Source organism: Musa acuminata, chromosome BXJ3-4, assembly GCF_036884655.1.
Source record: "Musa acuminata AAA Group cultivar baxijiao chromosome BXJ3-4, Cavendish_Baxijiao_AAA, whole genome shotgun sequence".
NCBI lineage: Eukaryota > Viridiplantae > Streptophyta > Magnoliopsida > Zingiberales > Musaceae > Musa > Musa acuminata.
The window spans coordinates 2,099,009-2,123,127 of record NC_088352.1 but is presented as its reverse complement, the minus strand read 5'-3'; the positions used below and the strand labels follow the sequence as shown (position 1 = coordinate 2,123,127).

Here is a 24,119-nt window from a genome sequence, read left to right as displayed (position 1 = left end):
CATGTTGCTATTGCATTAGTAGAATAGGTACGGAGGTGATTTGGGGGAAAAAAAAAAAAAAAAAGTACAATCTAAGCCCTAATAATAATAAATAAAAAACTTAAAGAGTTTTATTGAACCAATTTGGTCCGGTTCAAGTCCACCAAACTATTTCTAACCCAAATAAACCAGAGTCAATCAGGGCTAAGGATATCAAGTGTTTTCTTTTTAATTTTTAATGATATTTTAATCCTAATATTTAAAAAGGGTGCCGTAGGTAAAGTGGCTTTCTTTAGATAAATTATCTTTATTTTTTAAATTTAAAAAATTATTTTAATTTGAAATAAATAAATGGTGATATAAAAGTGACATCTTCTACAGTTAAGTAAGTTAGACATCATCAAACGAAATTTATCAAGTGAGGAGGTCTTGTCTAAATAGTGTAGCAAATTATCATACGAGAGAGAAGGCTTCGAATCCTTAACTATTTGATAAATAAATTTAATAGACTACCATCAAAACTATGCTTTTAATGCATCAATTTAGATTTTTATACATATATATATATATATATATATGAAGAGACAAGAGAATTATTAAGTTTTTGAGCATTTTTCTTACCGTCAAAAACTTAGCTTTTGACGAGGCTAATGTCATTAATTCCATTAATGTGATTTAACATGACAACAACAGAGGGGGACGATAGAGCCTCATGAGACGGAGGACAAAGCTTCCTTGCATAGATGATACAACCTCATACGATGAATGATATAACTTTACGGGATAGATGACATGGTCTCATGAGACAAAGACAATCATAACGGGGCAAGAGATGAGAACGACAAAACCTCATGGGACGATAGCACGATGGGACAATAACACGGGACGTTACATTTTCCATTTCGTTATGCCCAATTTCTTATACATCTCAGTCAACATATATCCAAATTATGATCAAATCATGTTTCTTTTGAAGTGTCATCTCATATCGTACACAAACTCTGTCGATAACTAATGTTCAGATTGCTCGAATACATGCAAACGGTGGCTCACTACATTACATGCGTTGAAGCGGAGTAGTTTGAATACCAACAATGGTCAACAGATGCTGCGGAAAGATGAAAGCATCAAACAGCTCGAGAAAGGCTGCAGCCCGAAACATAGATCTGTAGGTAAGCTAGAGGAAAAAGTTGGTGCATCTTAATTGTGAAACTCAAGAACTTAATGAGGAGAGTCTTACCAATGAGGAGCATATCGCTATTCTAAGAACCCACATCAAATGAATATATTTTAGCTCTTTTTCTTTTTTCTAGTGAAGTCTTCGCCTCCATCCAGCTCGAGCGATATGATTAATATTCTCCATTTAATCGGTTGATTTTAATCTAAAATAAGCCAACAATTCGACGAATATTCTCTATAGTTGAATACGATTAGGACTATCCTTTCTAATTGGGATCCTTTCAGGTATGACATAAGTTCTGACCACTGTATCAAGTTCTAACCAAAGAAATATTTATCTTTGGTTACACATGATGTATGGACATTCACTTGATTTGCATGAATTTGCCAAAGGGAGCAAACTTTGCTGTTGAAAGTAACATTGTTCCTTGCCTTCCATGTTCTCCATAGAACAATAAGGCATCTTCTTTTCACCTTCATCTGAGTTCTACAGCTTCTTTACAAATTGTTTTCACATGATTTTTAAGTTTCTTGATCTTTTCGACACATGATTTTGATAAATGGATTAATTAAATCGATCCCATATGTCAGAAAAGTGATAAATAATTTGGTTGGACAATCATAAATCCTAAAAACCTAACAAGTTAGGAAAGAATCTAATATATTTACAAGCTCTAGCATTCTCTCTCTTCAAGCTAGTGGAAGCTTAATGTATCTTTTGTATTAAGAAAAATAACCTTAATTCCATGTGTTTAGATGGGAGAAAGAACAACTTCATCTATCTCTTCTTGTAAACCAAACAAAAAAAAAAAAGTCCAATTCTTTTCCTATAATCTTTTAATATTTCTTTGGCAAAAAGAGAGAGAAATTCAGCTTTTCTTACACTCCAAGAACTACAAACTATAAAGAAAAAAAAAATACTGATTCTTTTCCTCTCTAAACAACTTGTGTTGAAATTGTTCTTGCATCCAAAAATCTGCTTCAAAGATGTGTTTCTAGAATACTATTTAATATCAGTCAGTGTGTATACATACAAATATATAAAGTTGGACTGTGACATACTCTTTCCAAGGTGGATGCTGGTTCTAATCAGTAAATTATATTGAAAAGCTTCCAGGTTGCTGAGCTCCCATGTTCCATATTCTCTCCACTTGTGAGATCTTCAGAAAGCCATTGCTTTTCATCGGAGATGTCAAAGCTACAGTCAATCATCATAGCCTCTGCAAAAGTGCAGTGCAGTAACAGCAGATCCATCCAAAGAAAGTGCAGCAAAATGGATTAGTAAGTAGCAGCAGTCGATGATATGTTTCTCCCTCTCTGCATGTGAGGTCTATTTATTAGGCCGTTCTCACAGATGCACAAGGGACTTGTTTATTCAGAATCTATAGGCTAAAGGAATCAAGGACTTGCTTCCTAGTCTGTGTTTTTGTTTTTGTGCCCTGGAAAGTTCACTCACTTTGCTAGCCTAAGCTAACCCACCAACTCACCTCGATCTAAATCTATAAAATATGGGAGGCTAATGATTCATCACTGGTACTAACTGATATCAATCACCTTCTCACATGACTCCTGCAGATTAACATGAGGAGGAGTTCAGTTGAAAGGAATAGTCAAATGAGCTTCACATGACCAGCCACTCCCAAGTGAAATGCCTCTATTACAAAATAAGAGGAAGAAGATTCCTTCGAAGAGATAGTTGTTGATTATTAATTAAACAAAATCTTCATATTTGGTCATAAAGCATTGTATAATGAGCTATCAAAATGATTTTGAGTTCTATTAGTTTGCTCTAAAAGTTCATGACTTGGATGAGAATCAAATGAGCCTTCTTGGTTATGTATAAAATATATATATAGATATATGTATACATAGAGAGAGAGAGAGAGAGAGTTAAAAATACATGGTCTTTTCAGTGATATAGAAGCCTCAGAGTCACTAACTAAATTCACTGTATCTTGTGGTGATCCATTTGGAGGTAAGCATGCTCTAAAGCAGCGTGCAGTCATCAACAGAGTAAAACAACTTGATCATGCACCAGATAGGTTTGGTTCTCCATTCACATGTTGTGTCTTTCCTCCATTTTATATTTCTAATTCTGCATCACTGTACTGCTTTCCTGCAATCCTCCTTACAAGGAAGGTGCACAAAAGAAGAACATTGAGATATCATATATTTTTATACATATATATATATAGATGGAACACTACAGCCTTCCTTTAACCATCCCATATCTTTGCCATACACCAAATCCCCCATGAGTGCCCTTCACAGAGCTGCTTCCATCCTTTGTGCTTTGGTTCTTCTCCATTTCTTTCTTAGCTGCCCATCACCTCCTTCTGAGAGAGAGATCAGAAGAGACAGGTCTCAGCCCAGGAAGCTGTTGCAGCCCTTGGCAGCAGCCACCGTCAACCTGAAAGGATCGCTTGGAGCACTCACCAAGCAGACTGTAGTAGAAGCCAGTGCAAGCCTGAGGAGGTTGCCACCAAGCAAGTCTAATCCAAGCCAGAACAAGGAGAGGAATTGAAATGGATAAAGAAGGGGAAAAGAATTCTCTTCCAGTGATTTTGCAGTGAGGCTTTTTTAATTCTCTTTCTACTGGTTGTCAGCTGTAGATCTGATGATTGATTTCTTTGTAACCCAACCCAAAAGCAGAGCAGATGAAATGGAAGGTTTGAAGTGTTCATACAAGAATTCTGAAATGAGGATAAGTTAACATTCCACTGTTAACTATCATACATGAAGTGTTTTGTTTGACAATGTTGTATAAGTGTCATATGAGCAATGCTAGTTATGATAGTAGGAAAATTAGCATAAAACTTGTGATTTAGTAATCTAAAACCAACTGATGTTGAATTCCCAAACCAAGAATTTCCACAATTCTCTTCATTGACAAAAAAAAAAAAAAATTCCTGTACATAAAACCTAAAATAGGTGAATTTAAGTTTTAATACACAAAAAACCAATTCTTAATGGAAAATAAAAAACTTGTAATTTATGCCCACTTTTGTTTGAAGTTTGACCATTATTAAAATTAGAAAAAAAAATTATATCAATCAACTCATTTATGTAATGAACACATCTTTTTTTTTTCCCATGTTTTTTGTTCTTTTGAATCATTGCCCTTTCTTGCTTGAGAACATATATTTGAATCCACAAATAATTACAGCACCAAAATTGTTAGCATAAAAGCACATGAGAGATCCGTGCCTCTGTGTGTGTGCATCGATCTTCTGGTCGAGAAGTAATGTGAGGCAGGTGGATGCATGCGCTGGAAAAAGAACAACAATGAAACCAATAAAGCACATAGCAGTCTTCTCTCGGATCAAACCATTTGGTAACATGTGCCACCACAGGAGCAAGAACATGCCATCATTTGTCTTCTTGAATGCATTGCGACACAACACAGGTCCTTCAGATTCTGCAACCGGTGGTTCCTCGAGGTTTACAAGCACGAACTTAGCGGATGCAGTTGAGTTGAGTTGAGTTCTTTTTTGGTTGCAAACTAGCCACCTTGGAATCCAATGTTCTTGTCTCATAAGTCTTGACAAGATCTTTAGCTTACTAGTACATTCAAAGTTCTTATCGCAATTTTTAGCCAACTGGCAACTTCCAACCTAGAGTTCTTATCTCAATCGGGTTCATCAATGACCATTTCAAGATCACGATGGCGAGTGCTCCATTTCACGCACCTTCGAACCCAAAGTTCTTGTCGCAATCATCAGGTTCATCAATCATTAACGCACCACCGTCTTGTTATTTGACCATTTCAAGATCATGGTGCTGAGTGTTTCATTTCAACATCCACTAACAACGCTACCGGCAAATTTAGGTCACCTGTGTTGGAATTCTATATATGCAGGCATTACCACACAGGCATTTCAACATAGGGTTGCCGGACATATCTGCATCGGCAGGCAACCACGGTCCGAGAGAAAAAGTGATGAATACATAGGAAAATTCTAATGCCTGCTACTTGCAGTGATTGGGTCATCTTCCATTAAAGAGGAAAAAGGTTGGTCAACAAGATGCAATAGATTTCACCACATCAGACATCTAAATAGTTGTTATATTCATCACATACATGAGGCCTTCCAAATCCAGTGCTCATGAAACAGCTTTGCCTTGGCCTGTCTTGTTAATGGAATCTAAATAGATTCCATCACTCTAAATTATGTTAATGACTACTCATAATATACATAACGAAACCAGGTCATCTGCAAATGCCTTGGCATCTCGTTTCACTGCCGCTGGGCAGTCGGAGCTGTCTGCGGCTGCCCGTAAAACCCAATCCCTGGAGACTGGTAGAACCCCATCGAGGTTGACTGCAACTGCGGTGGTGGCTGCTGCTGCTGTGGGGGTGGTGGTGGTGGCGGAGGTGGAAGCGGGCCACCAGGTCTTGCCAACCCTGCTGAAACATGGGAAAGTAGAGGAGGTGGAGATGGCAGCGAACGACCCACAAATCCATAAGGTGGCATATTCATCGTTCCTCCACTTGTCTGCACATACTGCTGCATGGGTGGCGGAGGCAGCGGCGGGAGAGGTGGTGTAAAAGTTGGTGGCACCTGGTTACTCTGGGGAAGTTGTATACCAGCAGCTGAGGTTTGGGGCAGTACGAGAGGAATGGACTGCTGCTGCTGATGTTGCGCCTGCCCGAAATAGGAGGTTTTACCCATATCAGTTGTGGATATAGTATTCTCAAGCCTTGGCCTCTTTTCCAGAGGGAAAACAGGTGGACTACCAGGGCGAACTCGAGAGCTCAGACTGTTATTCATGGACGCAGCTTCTTCAGCAGCCAAAGAGGATAGAATAGAGCTGAGGACCTGCGCAGAAGATGATGAGGCAGCAAGCTTTGCTGCAACGGCAGCTGCTGCTTTCTTGTGATCCTCTTCCGCACTGCTTAAGCTGCTGACAAATGAAGTTACAGGTTGAAGTGGTTGAAGATGAGTGATGGATACTGGAGGATTGGGTTCTGTTGCAGGTATTGCTTCTGATGCAAAATTCACAAGAGGTAGCGTGGTGGTAGGACCAAATCCATTTGTGCCAGCAGCCAAACCGAGCCGTCGTCTCATGTTACTAGCATGTTCAGTTTGAGAATGGGCAATCTGCAAATAAGCGGAGGAGCAAAGAAAAGTCAACCAATTTGGAAGGAAGAAATATCGATCAAAATTCACATTTATAAAGAGATGCTAGTGCCCAAAGCAAAGCACAAAATTGGTAGTACATAATCCTAGACTTAATTAGAGCAGTGACTTCAATATCAGAGTCATGCTGTCAAATTCAAATGGCCAAATCCAGACTAACAAACCACGAAACAAATAAACCTGAAATTTTGAAGTATCAAGTAATTTCAGTACAGAATATGATGGCAATAAGATCAGGACGAAAGGTTCTCCAATGCCACCATGTGCAGAAAATTACATCTTATAGATCAGTGACAAAATTAGCTCAATGCTTCTAGTTGTCCCATAGATGCCCCTTTTTATGAAATAGGAAGAAATAGCTCAAAGCAAAGAGCGAAAGCCTAATGGAAGCATCACATCCTAAGCAATACCCTCCCCTTGCTTTTGCCTCTCATCAATGATTGGTGCCTCACGTCACCATCTTCATCTAATGGTGTTTCAAATACAGATCTTTTATGAACTGACAGTCCAAATGGTGGGAGCACTTCTTTCCACTACTAACATCATTATGATCACTGTCATCATCATAGTTGTCCCTCAACTATGCTAGACAAGGCCATGATATACAGGTATTTGACACAGGAGACATGTACATCACAATACATCCCTCAAATAAATGTTGAGAATCAGTATATTATGTAGCGGGAGTACAACAAATAAAAATATATTAAAAAATATAAAAATTTTAAGTGACATGCCTTGACTTTATTTAGGGTTGATAGAAAAATTTAATTAGAGATCATAATAAATGTCAAATTATAGAAAATATACCACCGCTTACAACATTGTGACCATGCATACATGACCAATAAGGATTGCACGTGTCATGTGACCACCATGCCTACTGCATTCTATTTGGATAACTAATACTCAATATAGTACCTCATGTCAATATATAGGCTTCTGCATACCCTGATATTATGCCATGCTACTCAAAATAGCAATCTACACACCATTATCTCGCGACAACAAATATTTGCTGGAATGCAGTATGCATCACAACATATCAGATTGGTCAGTTTATGGCGTTCCAGAATGTTGCAGTGAACAGTCTGGAATGACATCAACCCAAAAACAAATTGAACTTTTGAAAGTTGACAAAGTGACATGTCATATTAAGGTGTCTACTTGACATCAATTGGAAAATAACAAGATAAACTTTTCAATAACTATGAGAATATGCAAATGGCGATTGCCCAGATTCTACAAAGTAGTAATAGCTCAGCAAGGTAATAATTTAGAGCATTTTGCTCCTTCTATAATCCTAAATAAAAGATGAAGCTATTTAAGGTATGATTTCTCACCATCATACAATTTCAAATTTAGCTATTCAAAGCTAAAACATCGAAAAAGCACAGACTAAAACTAATTTCATCAAGAAACAAGGAGTTATTTCTTACTTGTAACTGACTATGGATAAGCTCCAGCTTCAGTTCCTGGTATATTTAATTCCAAAAATTGAAATATATTAGGAGAATCTTATATTACAACCTAGATACTAATTTGCATGAGTAAAAAACAAAACCTGCTCTGTGATAGCTTCCATTAGCTGAGTAATGAGTGTAGCTCTAGTTGCTTTAGCGATTTCCAGTTGTTCAATGCATTGTTTAAGAACAATTTCCTGCTCCTGAAGGTTATCTATAAATGTTGATTCTTGTTGGTTACCTGATCAATAAACAAATAACACCAGAAATACCCATTATCGAGAGGATGAAATAATAAAGTTGCATATAGCAATAAAACACAACACAAAAAAAGAGTTTAAAAAAAACTCAATAATAAGTAATATCTTCACTGCAGTTCTTGTCATATGGTCTCAACTCTCAAGTAAGACAGCCAGTGTTGGATATAATCGGGCCAAGAAAAAACAGAAATACTGTGAGAGCTCTCCACCATGAGGTGGAGACTAATCAATTGCAGGTGAAAAACAAATTCTTCATTTTGGTTTTTAATTTGAAAATTACAGCAAGCATTATAACACAGCATAAAAGGTTCAATCTACAAGATATGGAAAATATCAACGCCTAAAGTTAAATAAACATGACTAAATCATATAAGCATCAAGAGGAAGATTAAAAACATAAAAAATAGAGACTTAAAAACATGTAAATTTACCATGAGCTCACAAACATGTAAATTTATCATGAGCTCACAAACATGTAAATTAAGACCAATAGAGACTTGAAAATATTTTTCAGTAATATTTTCCATTAAAATTTCGGATTCCACCACGAGCTCAAAAACATGTAAATAAAATTCACTGACAGAATAATAGATGAAAAGCTTTCCAAACATTTCAATGAAGATTAAGAACCATCCCACCAAGCTGAGATATAAGAAAAAGTTGGATATAACCTAATCTCTGAACCATCTAATTGAAAGGATTAGGAATAGTAACATCACAATCTTATGTAAAAAAGATAACCATGTAACTTTACTAAACAAGATAATGCTAGAACCAGAGCACATAATTGTTATGAGAGAGCAGCCTTACTTTTGTGTTTTTCTATTTTTGTATTCACTTGTTCTTTCCCCAAAATGTGTGCCACCACTTTTTTGTTTACTATATGACAAATACCCTTTTCTATCATTCATGTACATGTAAACTAATACATAATAAGTTATAAAAAAAATGCAATATGTAAAATATTCCATATTATCCCTGCAGTCTGGCATATTTTTATTGAACATGCACAATTTCAGAAATACCAAACCATTATATAACAAATATAATATAAAATTTCTCAAGTATTCACAAATATAAAAATGTAAACCATCTTCAAATTAAAGAAACAAATACAAGCACAGGAGAAGGAATGCAGCACATACATGGAAGCAGAAAATGATCATGCATTATGTAGTCATTATTATGAATTTATGATTTTACAACATGTCAAAAAATCATATTGTTGAATGAAATAATTTTCCATCAAACAAAATTAAAATTTTTGAAAGACAACATTAAAAGAAGAATGAGAAAACTATTGGAAAGTTGCAAGCGCAGGACACCAAGGTTAATGTTTCACCTCTTACTGATAACTAAAGGAACAAAACAAGTAATATACATACAACTGACAGCACAGATTTGTTTAGATAGTTCTAGGGCCAATTTACTGAAATTTAATAACCGGAGTTGTCTTTCTATAAAAATGTCCTAAATTTCAATGTTCAGTTCACTAAAATAATCTATAATTTGAAAGGGGGATTTCATAAATTATTATATTTGGAGAAAGTGAAGGTCCAAAGTCATTTACAAGAATGTAGGAAGGGAATGTTATTAGATTCCACTTCTCCTAATCCCAATTCAGTTACTTTTGGACAACAAACACTCATTGACAAGAAAGTGAGAAAAAATGTTAGTATTTGCCTCAACTTCTAGGCACTCCAGTGACTAAGGTACAGCCAAACACTCATGATGTGGTCAATCAACTTCTGGGAACTTCAACTGCATGATTTTTTGATTAACCAAGCAGTCATACCAAAATCAAGTTTCCTTTCAGGAAACTCCACTTTGGTGTTGTTATACACCTTTGGTGAAAACAAATGGCCCATAGACAAACTTGACTCCTAGAAACTCTACCTTGGTGCTAACCTCCCCTTGGTGAAATAAATGGGCCATATTGGAGAATTTATCCTTGTGACTCTGGTTTTTTTCAATATAATCAGTTTTTCTACAGTTCATACTGTTACAGTTAACTAATAGTGGTTAGTACAATGATTTGATCATTCTTTTATCTTTGAAAGTTAAAGAAAATTAAAGAAGAAGATGCTTATACTTCATACAAAGAACATGGAACTCTGTTCCTCTTAGAAAATACAAATTTCCAAGGTAGCACCTTATTCGTAGGGACGTAATGGGTTGAGTATTTTCAGGAAGTCATGCCAACCCACCTTCTTAGGGCGGATTGGGTACTCATTAATCAGGGTTAATTGGTACAAGTAAAAAGAATAGGTATCAATTTTTTCAATTGTTAGTAGGTTTGGGGACAAACCCTCTCACAGTTAAGTCGTGCCCCAATCCTCTCATCTTTTGCTGCAAACCCGCTTAGGGCTGCCTTATCTTCCCCTCTTATTGCCTCATTCCACGATAACCAACCTGCCACCTAGTAAGGACACATCAGATGATGATTGTTTTATGCTAGAATCCAGTGCTTCATTCCTTGAATAATGCAACTATAGATGGATCTCAGTCTAACAACTAGTTTTCATATTCTTGTAGACCTTTAGGCTCTAGATATCATGTGTTATGTGGATCATTTTATTTTATTCACCCAGTGATTTAAAAAGAGCTAGGGGTCAAAAGGCGCTAAGGTCCCAAAACGCACGAGGTGCTAGGCGCTCACCTCGACGCATGCTCAAGCGAAGTGAGGCATTCTAAAATATTAAAATATAATAAATACATAATATTATTAATCTAATAAAAATAAAGATTATTTTGTACAGTAATTAATAATATACTGTTAACAGTATATTATTTACTGTTAACAACAATTAGAAGGGAAGAGTACAACTGTTAAAAGAGGTAAAAAATATCACCCAGTGAAACTGACAGTGAGAAGTCAAAACTCAGAAGAAAAGCAACGATAATAAGCAACGGACAACAACCACGACAGCGGACAGCGGCAACGGCAGTGGAGTCGCAGACAACAGGAGGCAGCGGACAATAGCAATGACAGCGACAGCAGCGACGATCGATGAACAACAGTAGAGGCTGAGGAGACTCGATCGGCGATAGAGGAAGACTCAGAGGTAGTGGGAGAAATCGTCGACGGCGAAGGCAGAGGGAAAAATCGTCGGCGGTGAACGTAGAGGGAGAGTCATCGACGACGAAGGCAGAGGGAGAAAGCACACGCTAGGGTTGGGAGTCGGGGTCGCGCGCAAGTTTTGACATAATTACGTGTCTTAACGCACATTTAACCAAACCCGGTTGCTTTATATCAACCGACCGCTCGCTCGAAGCACCTGGCACCTGGGCTCGGGCGAGCGCCCAGCGACGCCTTATTGAAGCGCATCACCTGGCCCTTTTATGAGGCGCTTGAGCCTTGCCTTGCCTTGCCCAAGCACGTAGGCGAGCACCCGAGCGCCTTTTTAAATAACTGATGACACCTCCAATATTTCTAGTTCATTTCTAGATTACTTAATGTAAGAAAAAGGAAACAAATACAAATGTGTGAAGGAAATCAATTTTTGATTAAAGATTATGAATTTTGATTAAGGATCTCATCTCTATGAGGAAGACTATCAATCAAGAATATCATAAAAAAAGATTATCCTCTAAATCATATATCAAGATTAACCTTCAAATAAGAAATAATAATAATTTATTTAATTTGATTTTTTTTTAGTTTTTCTTCTTTTTTTTCTTGTATCAAGGGCCTAGAAAAGAGGGAAAAGAGATTGTAACTGGATCAGAGAATGAGATGACTTAACGAATGAAGAATGAGTTTTTTCACACATCGTATGTGAGTGACGAGGTCACATTTCTTCTTTGGATGATATGAATTCATTGTCTGTGTGTGAAGCATATAGATGTACGCAACCTTCATTTCAAGGAGTTGTTCATTGAATCAACGCAAGTCTAGCAGTTATCTTTTTCTTCTAATATCTTCCTTTATTATCCATCTCTCTTTTCTTTCCTCTAGTATCACAAAAAAAAAGTTACCTTGATCATCACAACCACGTCCTAAATCAGATTTTGGGTATCGAAGCTACTCATCCTACATCAATGTGTCACTGATGTCAATGTTGTGGTTGAAGGTTCATGATTTATAGTTCTAAATAGCATAGATAAAGGGTTTTTCATCATTACAGTGCCTCATGTTGATTAGTTTCTTCACGTCTTTTTTCCATCTTCTCCTGATGGATTGGAAGGAAATACTGTTCTGACAATTTAATTAGCGTCCTAAAACCATGAGTTTCTCATTTCACTTGGCCATGTCCCTGATTGATGCGTTGGTACTATTGTATACATAGATAAAATTGCATCTATTCATCCTTGGAGAAAAAGTGTTGTCTACACAACCTCTCACTTCTCTAATGCCCTAATTTTGTGATGTACTAATCCATTGATACAGTTCGTTCAAGGAATCAATGCTCTTCAAACTTCAAATAATGGCAATTGGGCAGGTTCTTTAGATAGTCACATCTAATTGACCCTCTTGTAAACTGAAGTAGATGCTTGTTAATTGGTTTTGGGACAAGTACAGGTAGAAAAATAGTTGGGTTTGCTATGGGATGGGGTAGCTAACTGGAACCAGGAACAGGCAGGTGATATTCACAGTATCCCGTCATTCATACCTGTTGGTAAGCAAGGTAGCTTTTTAGCAATACTTTCCCTGCTAGCCAAGTGTTACACAACCATGAGGACCCACTTTGCAGGCAGGTGTAAGACCTAAGGGATAGGAAAGAATTCTGTTCTTTTTCTGCTCCTGGAGTCACACAGATACCAGTAGAGGTTACAAGAGGGTACACAGGAAAGTTACTTTTTTTAATACTGTACTCCTCAATTTGCCCTTTTTCTTTTTTTTTTTTACTTTTCCAATAGGCTCAAGTCCAATCAGATCAACAAGAAAGCAAGGAGTCAACAGCAACAGTGAGTCGAGACTAGAACATACCTAAGGCAGGGATCGAACAATCACAAAATTTCAAGATGGAGATCCAATAGGGGGATAATAAACCGAACTAGTCTTCATTCTCTTCTCCTCTTCTTCATGTTTCTTTTCTTTTCTTTATCTCCTCTTGTATTTTATCTTCCTCTCCTCATTCTCTTCTCCTTCGTCTCCTTTTCAGCACAGTGGTGGGATTAAGATGTAAGAGAAGAAGGAAGAGGGATTGTGCAGCCATTTGCCAATAGTTCCTTGTCCCCCCTAAATTGATTGAGGCAAGGGGATGATGACAAAGCCTGTTACAGTACAGGACTCAACATAACAACTTTATCCTATCAGTTTGAAAGTGTACTTGATAAGGGTAACAAGAACTGGAATCTACCACTTTATTTGAAGCATGGAATTACAAACCTCTACTCAGCATACTCTCTCAAAGAAAACCAAAAAAAATCACTTAGGTAGATATTCAGGGGAAGCGTTGAACTGGTGTTAAGGTCATTAAATTACTAAATGTTCCATAAATTTGCTGCAAGAATCATGAAGAGAAATGCTTGTCTTATAATGATTTGCAGTCGATCAATGTTGAAGATCAGATATTCATATTTTCTTTCAATTTGTCCAACAAGAAAGAGAAAATATTACTAATAGAAAAGGTGTGTTCTGTCATAATACAGACATATAGTCTAGCTACTTCAGAGGGTCAGCTTTGGTACAATGGTGAGGTTACTCTGCAACTAGGATGACCAGGATTGGAGACACGAAAATAACTTCTCTATTTCTAGGGGTAAAGCTGATATATTAACCTACCTTGAGCATCATATTGGTAGGATACTTATGCATTGGGTTTTAACTTTTCTTTTAATGTAAACTACCGACTCTAATAGACTTACAGAAGGATACAAAAAAGGACTTCACATAGACTGCAAAACTTATTGCCGCTAATGGTTGTACATGCTTTCTAGAAAATATGTGCTGAACATGCATGTCACACAATCATGGATGCCATATAAGCATATCTTTTCATATATCAATCAGGAATTTCTCAGTAGAGTTAAGCTGAATCTGTAGTAGATGACAAAGCAAACACATCAACAACGTAAACATGGTCTCTTTGAGCATATTAAGAAGTTCAAATTTTATTCTTAAGAACAAATATTACCTTGTTTACAGGCAACATCAATGTCAATTTCCATCCTCTCCAGAACTTGAACAGCATCCTTGCATTTGCTTAAGGCAGTATCTTCACCAGAATGTTCATCAAGCACAGACTGATATGCAGTCACTATCTTTTCAGGCATTTCTCCGATAGCAAGTTTCTGAGGTTTGAACAAAAATCCATAAGAAATATTCATATAAAACCTTATCTCAGTGGTTGACTACTTGACTCCATCAAAAAGAAACAGTAACTGAAACAAAATAGAAAGTAAATATATCTACTTACTATTCTTACTGAATTAGCATCTTTCCGTACTAATTTAATGGGATTGGAACTTTTCCCATTATCTGAAACAGGAACAGGCACATTACCAAGAATCTCATCTTTAAGGCTCCGCCCGCGAGAGCCAAAGACTTTCCTTTCATCCCAAATTTCAACCTGAAATGAACAGAAAAATGGTAAGAATAAAAAAATTTTGGTCATCAATGTTCTTCAAAAGAGAAGCATGGTATCCATCTCCACTATTCTACAAGCATCTACCATATGAACTATATCAATCTGTCATTATCCAAACCAGTGTTCACAGTCTCCGGTACCAGCCTTGTATTGGTCATTAGCCAATCGATATGGGCGTGACTTGAATGCCGGTACATGGTATGCTAATTATGTTGTGATACAATGTCAACCTTACCAGTGCTAGGCAGATACTAAATAATAACAACAACGATAGAGCACCATGGAGAGAACTTGATTAGGTACGAAGTACGAACCATGAAAGCTTGTGCCAATTTTACGAAAAAGCTCAATTAAGTTAAACTATTGAATTACTAAAAGAACTTTGATTACATAAATATGACATATTGTTTGCCTATAATCTTACCACCTATTCAATGAAATTTCACACAGTTAATATTGAATTAAAAATTAGTTCCACAAGCATCATTTGGAGGTTAATTGCCCATCGACCCACCTGCTACCTTTACTTTCTTTTGGTTGTTTTACTAAGGTTCTCCTCTTATGTTTTTGTATATAGGGAAAGATGCATAATTTTGGTGGTTTCGCTTCAAATTCAAACTTCATTTTAAAGCACCATGAAACAACACAAAACGAAATAGAGGGAAAGAGAGTTGAAAACCTGAAATCCATCAGAAAAAAAAACTCAGGTTATCAAGGTGGACTTTCAAATATAAGAACGTTTTAAGAACTTACAATAACAATGGAGCTCAGTTTTGAACTATATAACCATCTAAGTTCTTGATAAAGAAGAGATAAATAATTCAATAGGGAAGAACAATGGATGAAAAAGTACCCTCACCAGGGAACCATTTCCTCTCAAGGTATACATGAAACCACCATGGTTGGCTCCTCCTTATTCAGACCTCATGGTTATCTCTAAAATCTCTCAAAGGGTAGGGAATATTTGCCTCAAAACTAACCTCAAAACCAAAGAACCTTCCTGACCTCCCATGATTGGCTATTAGGTCTATCAAAACTGTCCAATATTGGTAACACTAAAAAACCCCCATCAAAAAAGTATTGTACAGTAACATCAGCATCAATTAAGCAGAACAGGGAAACAAAAAAACATAATAACCTCAGGCTGTTAAAAAACTTTGGCAAGCACACTAGAGAAACAAAAAAACATAATTTCATCAAGCATGTTTGGCCATATACGAGCTAGAACAAGGCCTGGAACACAAAATCATTAGTTTTTCTAATTACAGCCAAAAACATATCGGTTTTGTTTGAGCATTGGTCATTTTGGCAAAATATTAACTGTTTTATCCGGTTTCAAATTAAAATTTGGTCAAAAGTCCAATCATTAAATTATATTATTGCAGTTAATTGTTGCACCTAAACCATTCTCCTGCTCCCTTCTCCTCCCACCTATTTTTTCTACAGAAATTGAAAAAGAAACATGTTCCTCCAAACAATTATGTAAGCATTTCCTTCAAGATTAAGATCAGAACTTTCATATCAATAGCATTTTAAAAGAACATTAATTAAATATTTAAAGTTCGATGTGATTTTTTTAAGAAAAACTTGAATCAGAATACAAGCAATTATATTGTAATCGAAAGCCACTGAAGCCACCCATGCATACCCACCAGTGCCTTCCTATGTATTATGCACCCGTACATATGCAGGCACATACATGTGTATGTACACAGACACAAAGGAGAAACAAAATACTCGTCTGAGAATAAAGGATTATCTCACTGCAAACATAAAATAAAACAGAAACAATATCAGGAGTCATTTAGTGGTCAGTCCCACTTCACCATATTAACAAAGGTTGGTTATTTGACGATGTAAATGAGCCTAAACTAGAGTCTCGTTTTTTATTTATAAAGAATAAAGATAAAGCTTTGGACGACTCAACTTGCTGAACAGATCAGGTTGGTGCTAGAAGTGTCTAAAGATAGATGACAAAGATCAACTGAAGTTTTAAAACAAAATAAATGATAATACACATTAAATATGTAAGCCTCTATGGATTAAATTGAAGAGTTTGTTAACACAGGTACCATAAAATCTGACTAGGACTGGAACATGACAATCGTGTAAGGAACTAAAATCAGGAAATTATTACACCAAGAAAATATATTTGCCACCATACCAGGAGATGTAATATACCAATAAACCCATGCATTCTATAAGACAAGCAATACTATTTTATAACCAACCATGTGATCGACTGACTAGCAGTCAATATAAACTCATCCTAAAGAGGTGGGGGCAAAAGAAGTGACAGAGGGAAACATAACTTGAAGTAATAAGAACTGAATAAGAGTAAGACTTCAAAATATTAAAACTGAATCAGATGAAGCATCTCCTAAGCATTCTCAATCAAAACAATTTGCCATGTAAAAGGCGAACAGTACAACCACTTTGTGCTTAAATAATATTAACATTGGCAGCAAACATCCAAAGCTTAATTTATAAGAACAAAATGGTACTCAGGTTTGAGGATGAAAGGTTCATAATTTATAGAAAAGAATGATAATTGGATTTTCTAAGAACGATAATACTTACTAGTCTATTAACCACTTTCTTTCCATGATCTTCACCATTCTCATAGACATTCTTTAAACATCCAGGAAGCACTTTCCAAAACTCATTTACAAACTCACTTCCCTTGCGTCTACTGTTCTGTAAGATGTCATTAGCCAAATATAGAAAAGGCACTCTTTTTTCTCTCGGAGAACTATTGAATGCTTGATCCCATGTCTCAACTATTTCCTTGGATTTCTTTCGGTGAACGATACACCAATTTGACAGCGCTAGTTATCAGTTAAGAAACAAATGAAGAAATATTGGTCTTAACAAAAATATGATTAATATGATCAGAACAAACTCAAATAAAATGAAAGATGCCAAAAAATGCAACTAAAATCAGGATTCTAGTTTGCAACAACTTAATTAACAACACAAAAAGAAGTAATAAGAGAATTTTTATGCTTACAGAAGAAGGTACAGAGCAAAAGCGATTAACACAATTATTCTAGGGCAAAGACAGGAATCTGCCATATCTTTCAGTAAGTGGAAGAAGAAATAGAAAGGAAAAAAGTGAAAAGAAGATTCGAGAAAAGAGAAAATAAAAAACATTCAGTGATCTGATGGTAAAAGCAACAGAAATCTCTAACAAAATCACCAAATGCAAGCAAGCAACACTTTCATGAAACACAAAAGAAAATTGCTGGAATTTACTAAGCCTACCACTATAGATGGATGGAGTGATTTAAAAAGCGCTATGCACCAAAAGATGTCAAGGTCCGAAAATGCCTGAGATCCTAGGTGCCCACTCGAGCAAAGCAAGATGCTTTGAAATATTAAAATATAAAAAATATAAAATATAATTATAAATAGTAATTAACAGTGCTAAAATCTAAATATGGACTATTATATGATAACAATAGTTACCAATCTACTATTAACAATATTTATTGTTAATAGTAGTTAGAGGGTAGAAAAGAGTCATTGACGGTGGAAAGTGGGGAAGGAGAGGGCGACGATGATGAAGGAACTTTCGAACGATGGAGGAAGCTGCAGACGGCAATAGCAGCAGCGGAGGAAGCTTCGAGCGATAGCAACGACGGAAGAGGAAGCTGCAACCAACAACAGCAGGGATGGAGAAAGCTTCGGACAGTGACATCCTGGGCGAAGGAAGCTTCAGATGTATCAGTCGATGGCAGAGGAAGCTGCGGTCCTCTTCCTCGACGGTGGAAGGAGTTGCACACGGAAGCAACGACGACGGAGGGAACTGCACATGAAAGCTAAATCTTTGAACCCGTCCATCAACGACAGAGGAAGCGTCGGTCCTGTGCATCGACGGCGGAGGCAGCAGTAGAGAAAGCAACGGCGGTGAAGGCAGTAGCTGCGCACGAAGTAGGGTTTATGGCTTGAGGTCGTGCATGGGGGTGGGGTTTGCATGTGCAGATTTAGTAAACATTATATAGCTTAGCTGGTTCAATCAAACCACCTAAGCTACTATTCAACCGAACCAAACTTAATAGTCTGGTTCGGTTGCATTGTTTCAATCGGGTGCTCACTCGAGGCACCCAGAGCCTGGGTTCAGCTGTTCAAGCGAGCGCCTAGGCGGCGCTTCACTGAAGCGTGCCTTCTGGTCATGGCTTAAGGCGCTCAGGCCTCGCCTCGCCTCACCTGAGTGCTTACACGAGCGCCTAGGCGCCTATTTCAACCCCTGGATGGATGCAATCAGCAACAATTGCAATCACAAAGAGACAGATAAGTAAAGAATCCTAGCTAATATGCACATGAATTGAAACCTTATATCCAAAATTAATGTGACTTTTCCCATTGAAGAAAAGTTGGTGTTATATACATTTTCAAAATGATAACCTTGTCCCAAAACTTATCATTCATCACAAATAAATATGATGTTCATAATTTAAAGAAACAAAACAAGCAAGCATCAAGAGCATGCAGCAACAAAGCAAAATAAAGCAGCAAAAAGCCTTAAACATGATTATGGATTACCAATGGGTGTTAAGTAGTGGCACTGTAGCATGATTTTACAAGCTGAAGCAAGTAAAAAATCATGCTAACAAGAAATTATCTTCTGTCCATCTAACTACAATAAGATTTATTAATAGTTGAATCATGCAAATAAGTATACCAAAAACAAGAAATAAACCAATACTGAAATAAAGAATGAACTAATTTCATAGATGACCAAAAAAATTATCTGCATTCAGAGACAATCAACTCTACATGTAAATTAAAATATAAAAAATTAAACATTAAAAAGGTTGCCAAAGGAAAGGCAACATCACTGGCAAATCATTCCTTGAGGAGGTTCAGTTCTCTATTCTCCTGCTTCCTTGTCCCATGCTCCCAGAATTACTAGATGGTCAAGAACCAACTCAACATTTTTTTTTTATTTATTTATTTATTTCCCTTCTACAAACTCGGCAAACACTACTAGCATAATGGAGAAATGACAAACAGTATTTGATGTCTGTCCTTGTCAAACACATCTCCCATTATAGCCATGACAATGAAATTGCTACATCTGCTTCATAACCAGCAATTTATTAACACTGATCATCTTGCCAATTAGACATCTAGGTCTGGAGTCAAGCCTCTATCACATCAAAGTTCTCTACACACAAATCAAGCACTAACTTCTAGAGGGTTACTGTCTTACTAAAAGCTGGCCATAAGCATCAAAGTTGTCAGCATGGAGCCCTCAAAATATAGCTAAAGTCAATGAAGTGAAATCTTTTTAGAGGAAAAGGCTTGGTGTTAGTCTCCTAGTCAGTTACCCACGTGGAGCCGTAGAGGTGATCTGACTTGGTCCTAGGCCAAGACGGATGCAAGAGCTGAACTTGTCTTTGATGCGGATCCCGAGAAACAACAGGGAAAGGAAAGGTGGAGGATGGAATTTCTGGAGGAAGGGTTGAACCTCTGTGAGCCTCCTTCAATGAAAACCATAGCTAAGTCCCTCCACCCCCAAAAGTCAGTAATCATCCCCCTGCCCCCCCACTCGGTTCCTCCAATAGCTAAGTCAGTAATTATCCCAAGTGGAAAAGATGGAGCGGAAGGGAGGAGAACAAAGAAAGAGAGAGACAGTCCAACACTGACTGTCGGAAGATCCTTTATTTATAGTTGTAGGCCCTTAATAGCTTATGATTAGAGAAATATTCCCCAAATCATTCTTGATCCAGAGAATATTTCCCATTATAATTGATGCTGACTGGCAGATTTGGGATAACTGACTTTGTCGTTATCTGGAATGTTGACATCCACAGGTCGTGTTTCTCTTGCATGGACCATTTTGTCCCTATCACTTGGCCAATTATCATTATTGATAACTGCATAAGGTATCAAAAGTTTGTCCTTAGTTGACAAGCGCATCTTGTCCTTAATTGACAAAACATGGGAGAAAAGAAATTTATAGCTGCCTTCATAAAATTTACAGTAGGCATGGTGTTCCATTTATGCAACCAGGCAACATACAACCACACAAAAACCTGAATATCATGCATGGCATTCTCAATTTCATTAGCTGAATAAAGAGACGAGATAGATGAGGCCTACTTTAAAGGAAAGGATACATTCAATACTTTGTTGCGAATTGTTGAGCTTCGACAGCTTCTCAACTAAAGCTTGATTGCCAAAAGCCTCATTCATGTCTCCGCCTAATGAAAAGTACTCACTTAAGTTTCAGATTCCTGATTCAAGAGTTAAAAAATAAATTAATATATAGCATGTGAGAAAAAGAAGGTATTATATATATTTATATATATATATATATATATATATATATATATATAAAAGAGATGAGGAGGGATAATTATAATGATCCTATTTGTGAGGTAGCAAAAAAGGGGAACAAAAACATGAGGTGAGAATTATATGTAACATCTTTTGTCCGGTAGCATGTCCTGGAACCAGCAGCTCCAACTATTTAACTAAACTAACCAGTTAATGTTATAATTCTAATTGGAATCATGAAAACCCAAAAAAAAAAAAAAAAGATAGATAAGCAAACAATCAGCCATCTTCCTAGTTTATAGCTGACTTAGACTCATAAGAACACTGTTATGCCTCTCACAAACAAAAACAACCTTTCTAAAGGATTTACCAGCATAAGATACAAAACCAGTTAAAATACACCTAATATATTATTATAGCACAACAAGGAAATTTATGAATGCAAAAGTTTAGGTAAGCAACATCTAAGAATAGGATTGTAATACTAAACAATTTACCAGAGTCCACACTTTCTTTTTCTTGTATCCTATTGAGTAATTCTGAAAGATTCACAACCTATGTAGATGAATTGTGCTTTAACTAATAGATAATGAGATGGGTCCATAATTTGGGCTTCAAATATTCGCTACTTCTTTGGCATAATCCCACTGACATGACACATCACATATTTATAGGGAATTTTATTTGTGTTCAATTTTTACATTCACCTCTGTTCTCCCAATCATTTTCTGTTCATCTCTTACAGCTTAAAAAGCATCTAAAATGAGTAAGCGCATCTTATAAAAAGGATCCTCATTTGACCATAAATGACGCTTGCAATTTCCTTCTTCAAACTTGATAACACTCTATCCAATGGTAGGATATAGATAGTGTCCAGCAAGCCCACCCAATGGCAAGGAGACATGTTTCACCTAGAAACAACCAATAAGAGGGTGATACATATCCTCTGTCATATCCTTAACAAGACCTGCTCCAACGAGTCACAGTAATCGCCTCCACCAAGGGAGGCATCACCTACGCCACTTGTCCAACCAGCTGCCTGCTGCTGTTGCCAGGCTGATAGAACATCCTATATGCCGATGATGTCAATCAATGATAAAGGTGTGCCCTGGGGCCCTAGTATAAAAGTGGATCTTCTCCTCCACAGGTAAAAGGATCCTTCTTCGCCACGCTTCAACTCTCTCTTTCTCTGTCCCCCCCATTGCATAAAGATCTATGCACCTCAAAATCTCCACACTGGAGTCCAATTGAAGCATTAGAAACCCGTTAGGCATGTTCTTATTGTACCTCTGCAGATTTGAGTTTCACTACCTTGCACTTTCAAACTTCCAATTGTGACCCCTCTGAAGTGCAACTTGACATGAAATCCATTTAGGTAAGAGAAAGCCTAGGTTGACTCCTCACCTTAAGTGGCAGAACGACCAAATATGACTTGAACAACTTTCTTTATCTAACATTATTGGTATACTAAGTTATTTTAAAATTAACCATGAGCATGATTTGCTCACAAATCTCCAGAGCTCTTTGTTACAAGGTATATTCATAATAATAGGATTAAGATCCAACAACTTGAAAGGCTAGCAAATAAGATTCTCTTATAAGACAATCAGTTTGGGAATTCATCTGCATTTTCTGAAAGCAGAATTTGAAAAAATTATGAGGGCAGATAACTTTATTAAAGAGGACTTCTATTTTTCAAGTAATAAAATTTGTTTAGAAAGAAGGTGAACCCGATACTTTGATTCTTATTTTTTATTTTCCTTAACCAAGAAGCTCAAGATCAAGTAAAATAAGGATGAACATTGAGAAAAATATAGGGGACTGTTTGATTGGATTAAAGACAGCGTGCAAGATTCCTTGATGGGTAGAGAAACACGAAATTTTTACAGGCAATGGGCCAATTTTGTTCAATTGTGTCAGACTTTTCACCGATGAGGTGAAGAAGTACCTCCTAGCTTGTTTACTGATATTACATCAGTTTAATATATGGCAATGCCTCTTCACAGGAAAAAAAATAAAAAAACACTTCTTCTGTCAAGTACTTCCCTTCTCCTTAAAAAATAATTTCCTAAACTATATCCCTATGCTCCTTCTTCTTCTCCATTTCCCCCAATTAATTTTAGCTCTTGCCCGTCCGTTCTCCTGGCCTGCTACCTCTGTTGCTATTCTCAAACTACATCTACACCGTTCTTTTGTTGAAAATTCTGAAAAACCCTAAGCTGCAAGCAATCCACCTCAACATCACGCATGTCCTATGGAACAACGATGCTGCCTCAAACTTAAAACTCTTCAATGAAGTTACAGTGCCCAAAGAACATAAAGAAGACACAGCCCCAGAACCTAAATCCAACATCAACTCAAGCTAGCTCATCGCAAGCCCCGAGAAACCAAGGTTGATCTAATCAACTAGAAACGATCCCACCAAATTTCACAAAGAATGCGTCTCAATCTTCAAGAATCAACATACTGAACAACAAAATAATCCAATATTTAGCGTCTAGAAAGTGAGGGGACGCAGGAAGAACACACATACCGAAGAGCACGAGAGAAATCTTTTCTTGAAAACAACTTAATCGAGCTTCCGCTGATCTCGAAATCCGCCCACCGCAAAGCCGACGAGGGGAATAGGGTTCCTTCCCCGTATCCCCCGCTCTGCTCCAAGAAACAAAAGAGGGGCCGGGAAGCAGGAAGACGAGGAAGGGGACACGGGTTTTCTTTTTCTTGGCCACCGAAAATAAATTGGTGCGGTTGGACTCGACTAGTTAAACCGGTTCGGGATAAATGTTGGTCAATTAAACCGGTTCGAGTTTGGATCGGTGAAATCGTAAGAGGAGTTGGAATCACTCTTAATCCGCTTAATAAATGAATAAAGAAAGATACAGTTAAACTATGTCACATTGTATTAGATCCAATCGACCCACCTCAGTCTTCCACGGATCACATTGCACCACACATCCCTATCTCAACTAACAGGTTAGGGCTAAGGGACAATGGGTTTAACAGAGAGGCAATAGTATGTTTAATACTGGTTATAGATTAAGCTGAGTCTCACTAAATTAGATCACGCTAGGCTTATGGGTTGGATCATGCCTAACCATATTAGTTGGGTTATGACTAACCATATTGCCTGGATGTTAAGTTAGATCATATTCTGTCATATGAGCTAAGTTATGCTTAACCATATAAGTTGTAACTTATCTAGCGCTAAGTCATATATTGTCATATGAGTTAGATCATACTTAATCATATGGGTTGAATCATAACTAATCGCATGGACTA

The 24,119-nt window shown here is 37.0% G+C and overlaps 1 protein-coding gene across 2 annotated transcripts; it reads right to left on the bottom strand.

Moving 5' to 3' along the window:
• Positions 1 to 5,171: 5,171 nt before the first annotated feature.
• On the bottom strand, positions 5,172 to 23,550 carry LOC135637021 (uncharacterized). 2 transcript variants are annotated; one of them, XM_065149341.1, is made up of 8 exons: positions 23,374 to 23,550; positions 20,681 to 20,797; positions 17,136 to 17,383; positions 14,385 to 14,537; positions 14,103 to 14,259; positions 7,864 to 8,003; positions 7,739 to 7,774; positions 5,172 to 6,260 (listed from the first exon to the last, which is right to left on the bottom strand). In XM_065149341.1, the coding sequence occupies exons 2-8, from the start codon at positions 20,754 to 20,756 to the stop codon at positions 5,397 to 5,399; spliced, it is 1,674 nt and encodes a 557-aa protein (XP_065005413.1). In that variant the 5' UTR covers positions 20,757 to 20,797; positions 23,374 to 23,550; the 3' UTR covers positions 5,172 to 5,396. The 2 variants fall into 2 exon arrangements, with proteins under 2 accessions (XP_065005413.1, XP_065005414.1); XM_065149342.1 differs by lacking the exon at positions 17,136 to 17,383 and having other exon boundaries at positions 20,664 to 20,797.
• Between the last annotated feature and the right edge of the window lie 569 nt (positions 23,551 to 24,119).

Coding starts and splice junctions, on each gene's coding strand:
- LOC135637021 (XM_065149341.1), bottom strand. CDS start 20,756: ATGAATGAGGCTTTTGGCAATCAAGCTTTAGTTGAGAAGCTGTCGAAG. Junction 17,384..20,680: donor TTCGCAACAAAGTATTGAAT/GTATCCTTTCCT, acceptor ACTGATAACTAG/CGCTGTCAAATTGGTGTATC. Junction 14,538..17,135: donor AGAAAGTGGTTAATAGACTA/GTAAGTATTATC, acceptor TGTTCATTTCAG/GTTGAAATTTGGGATGAAAG.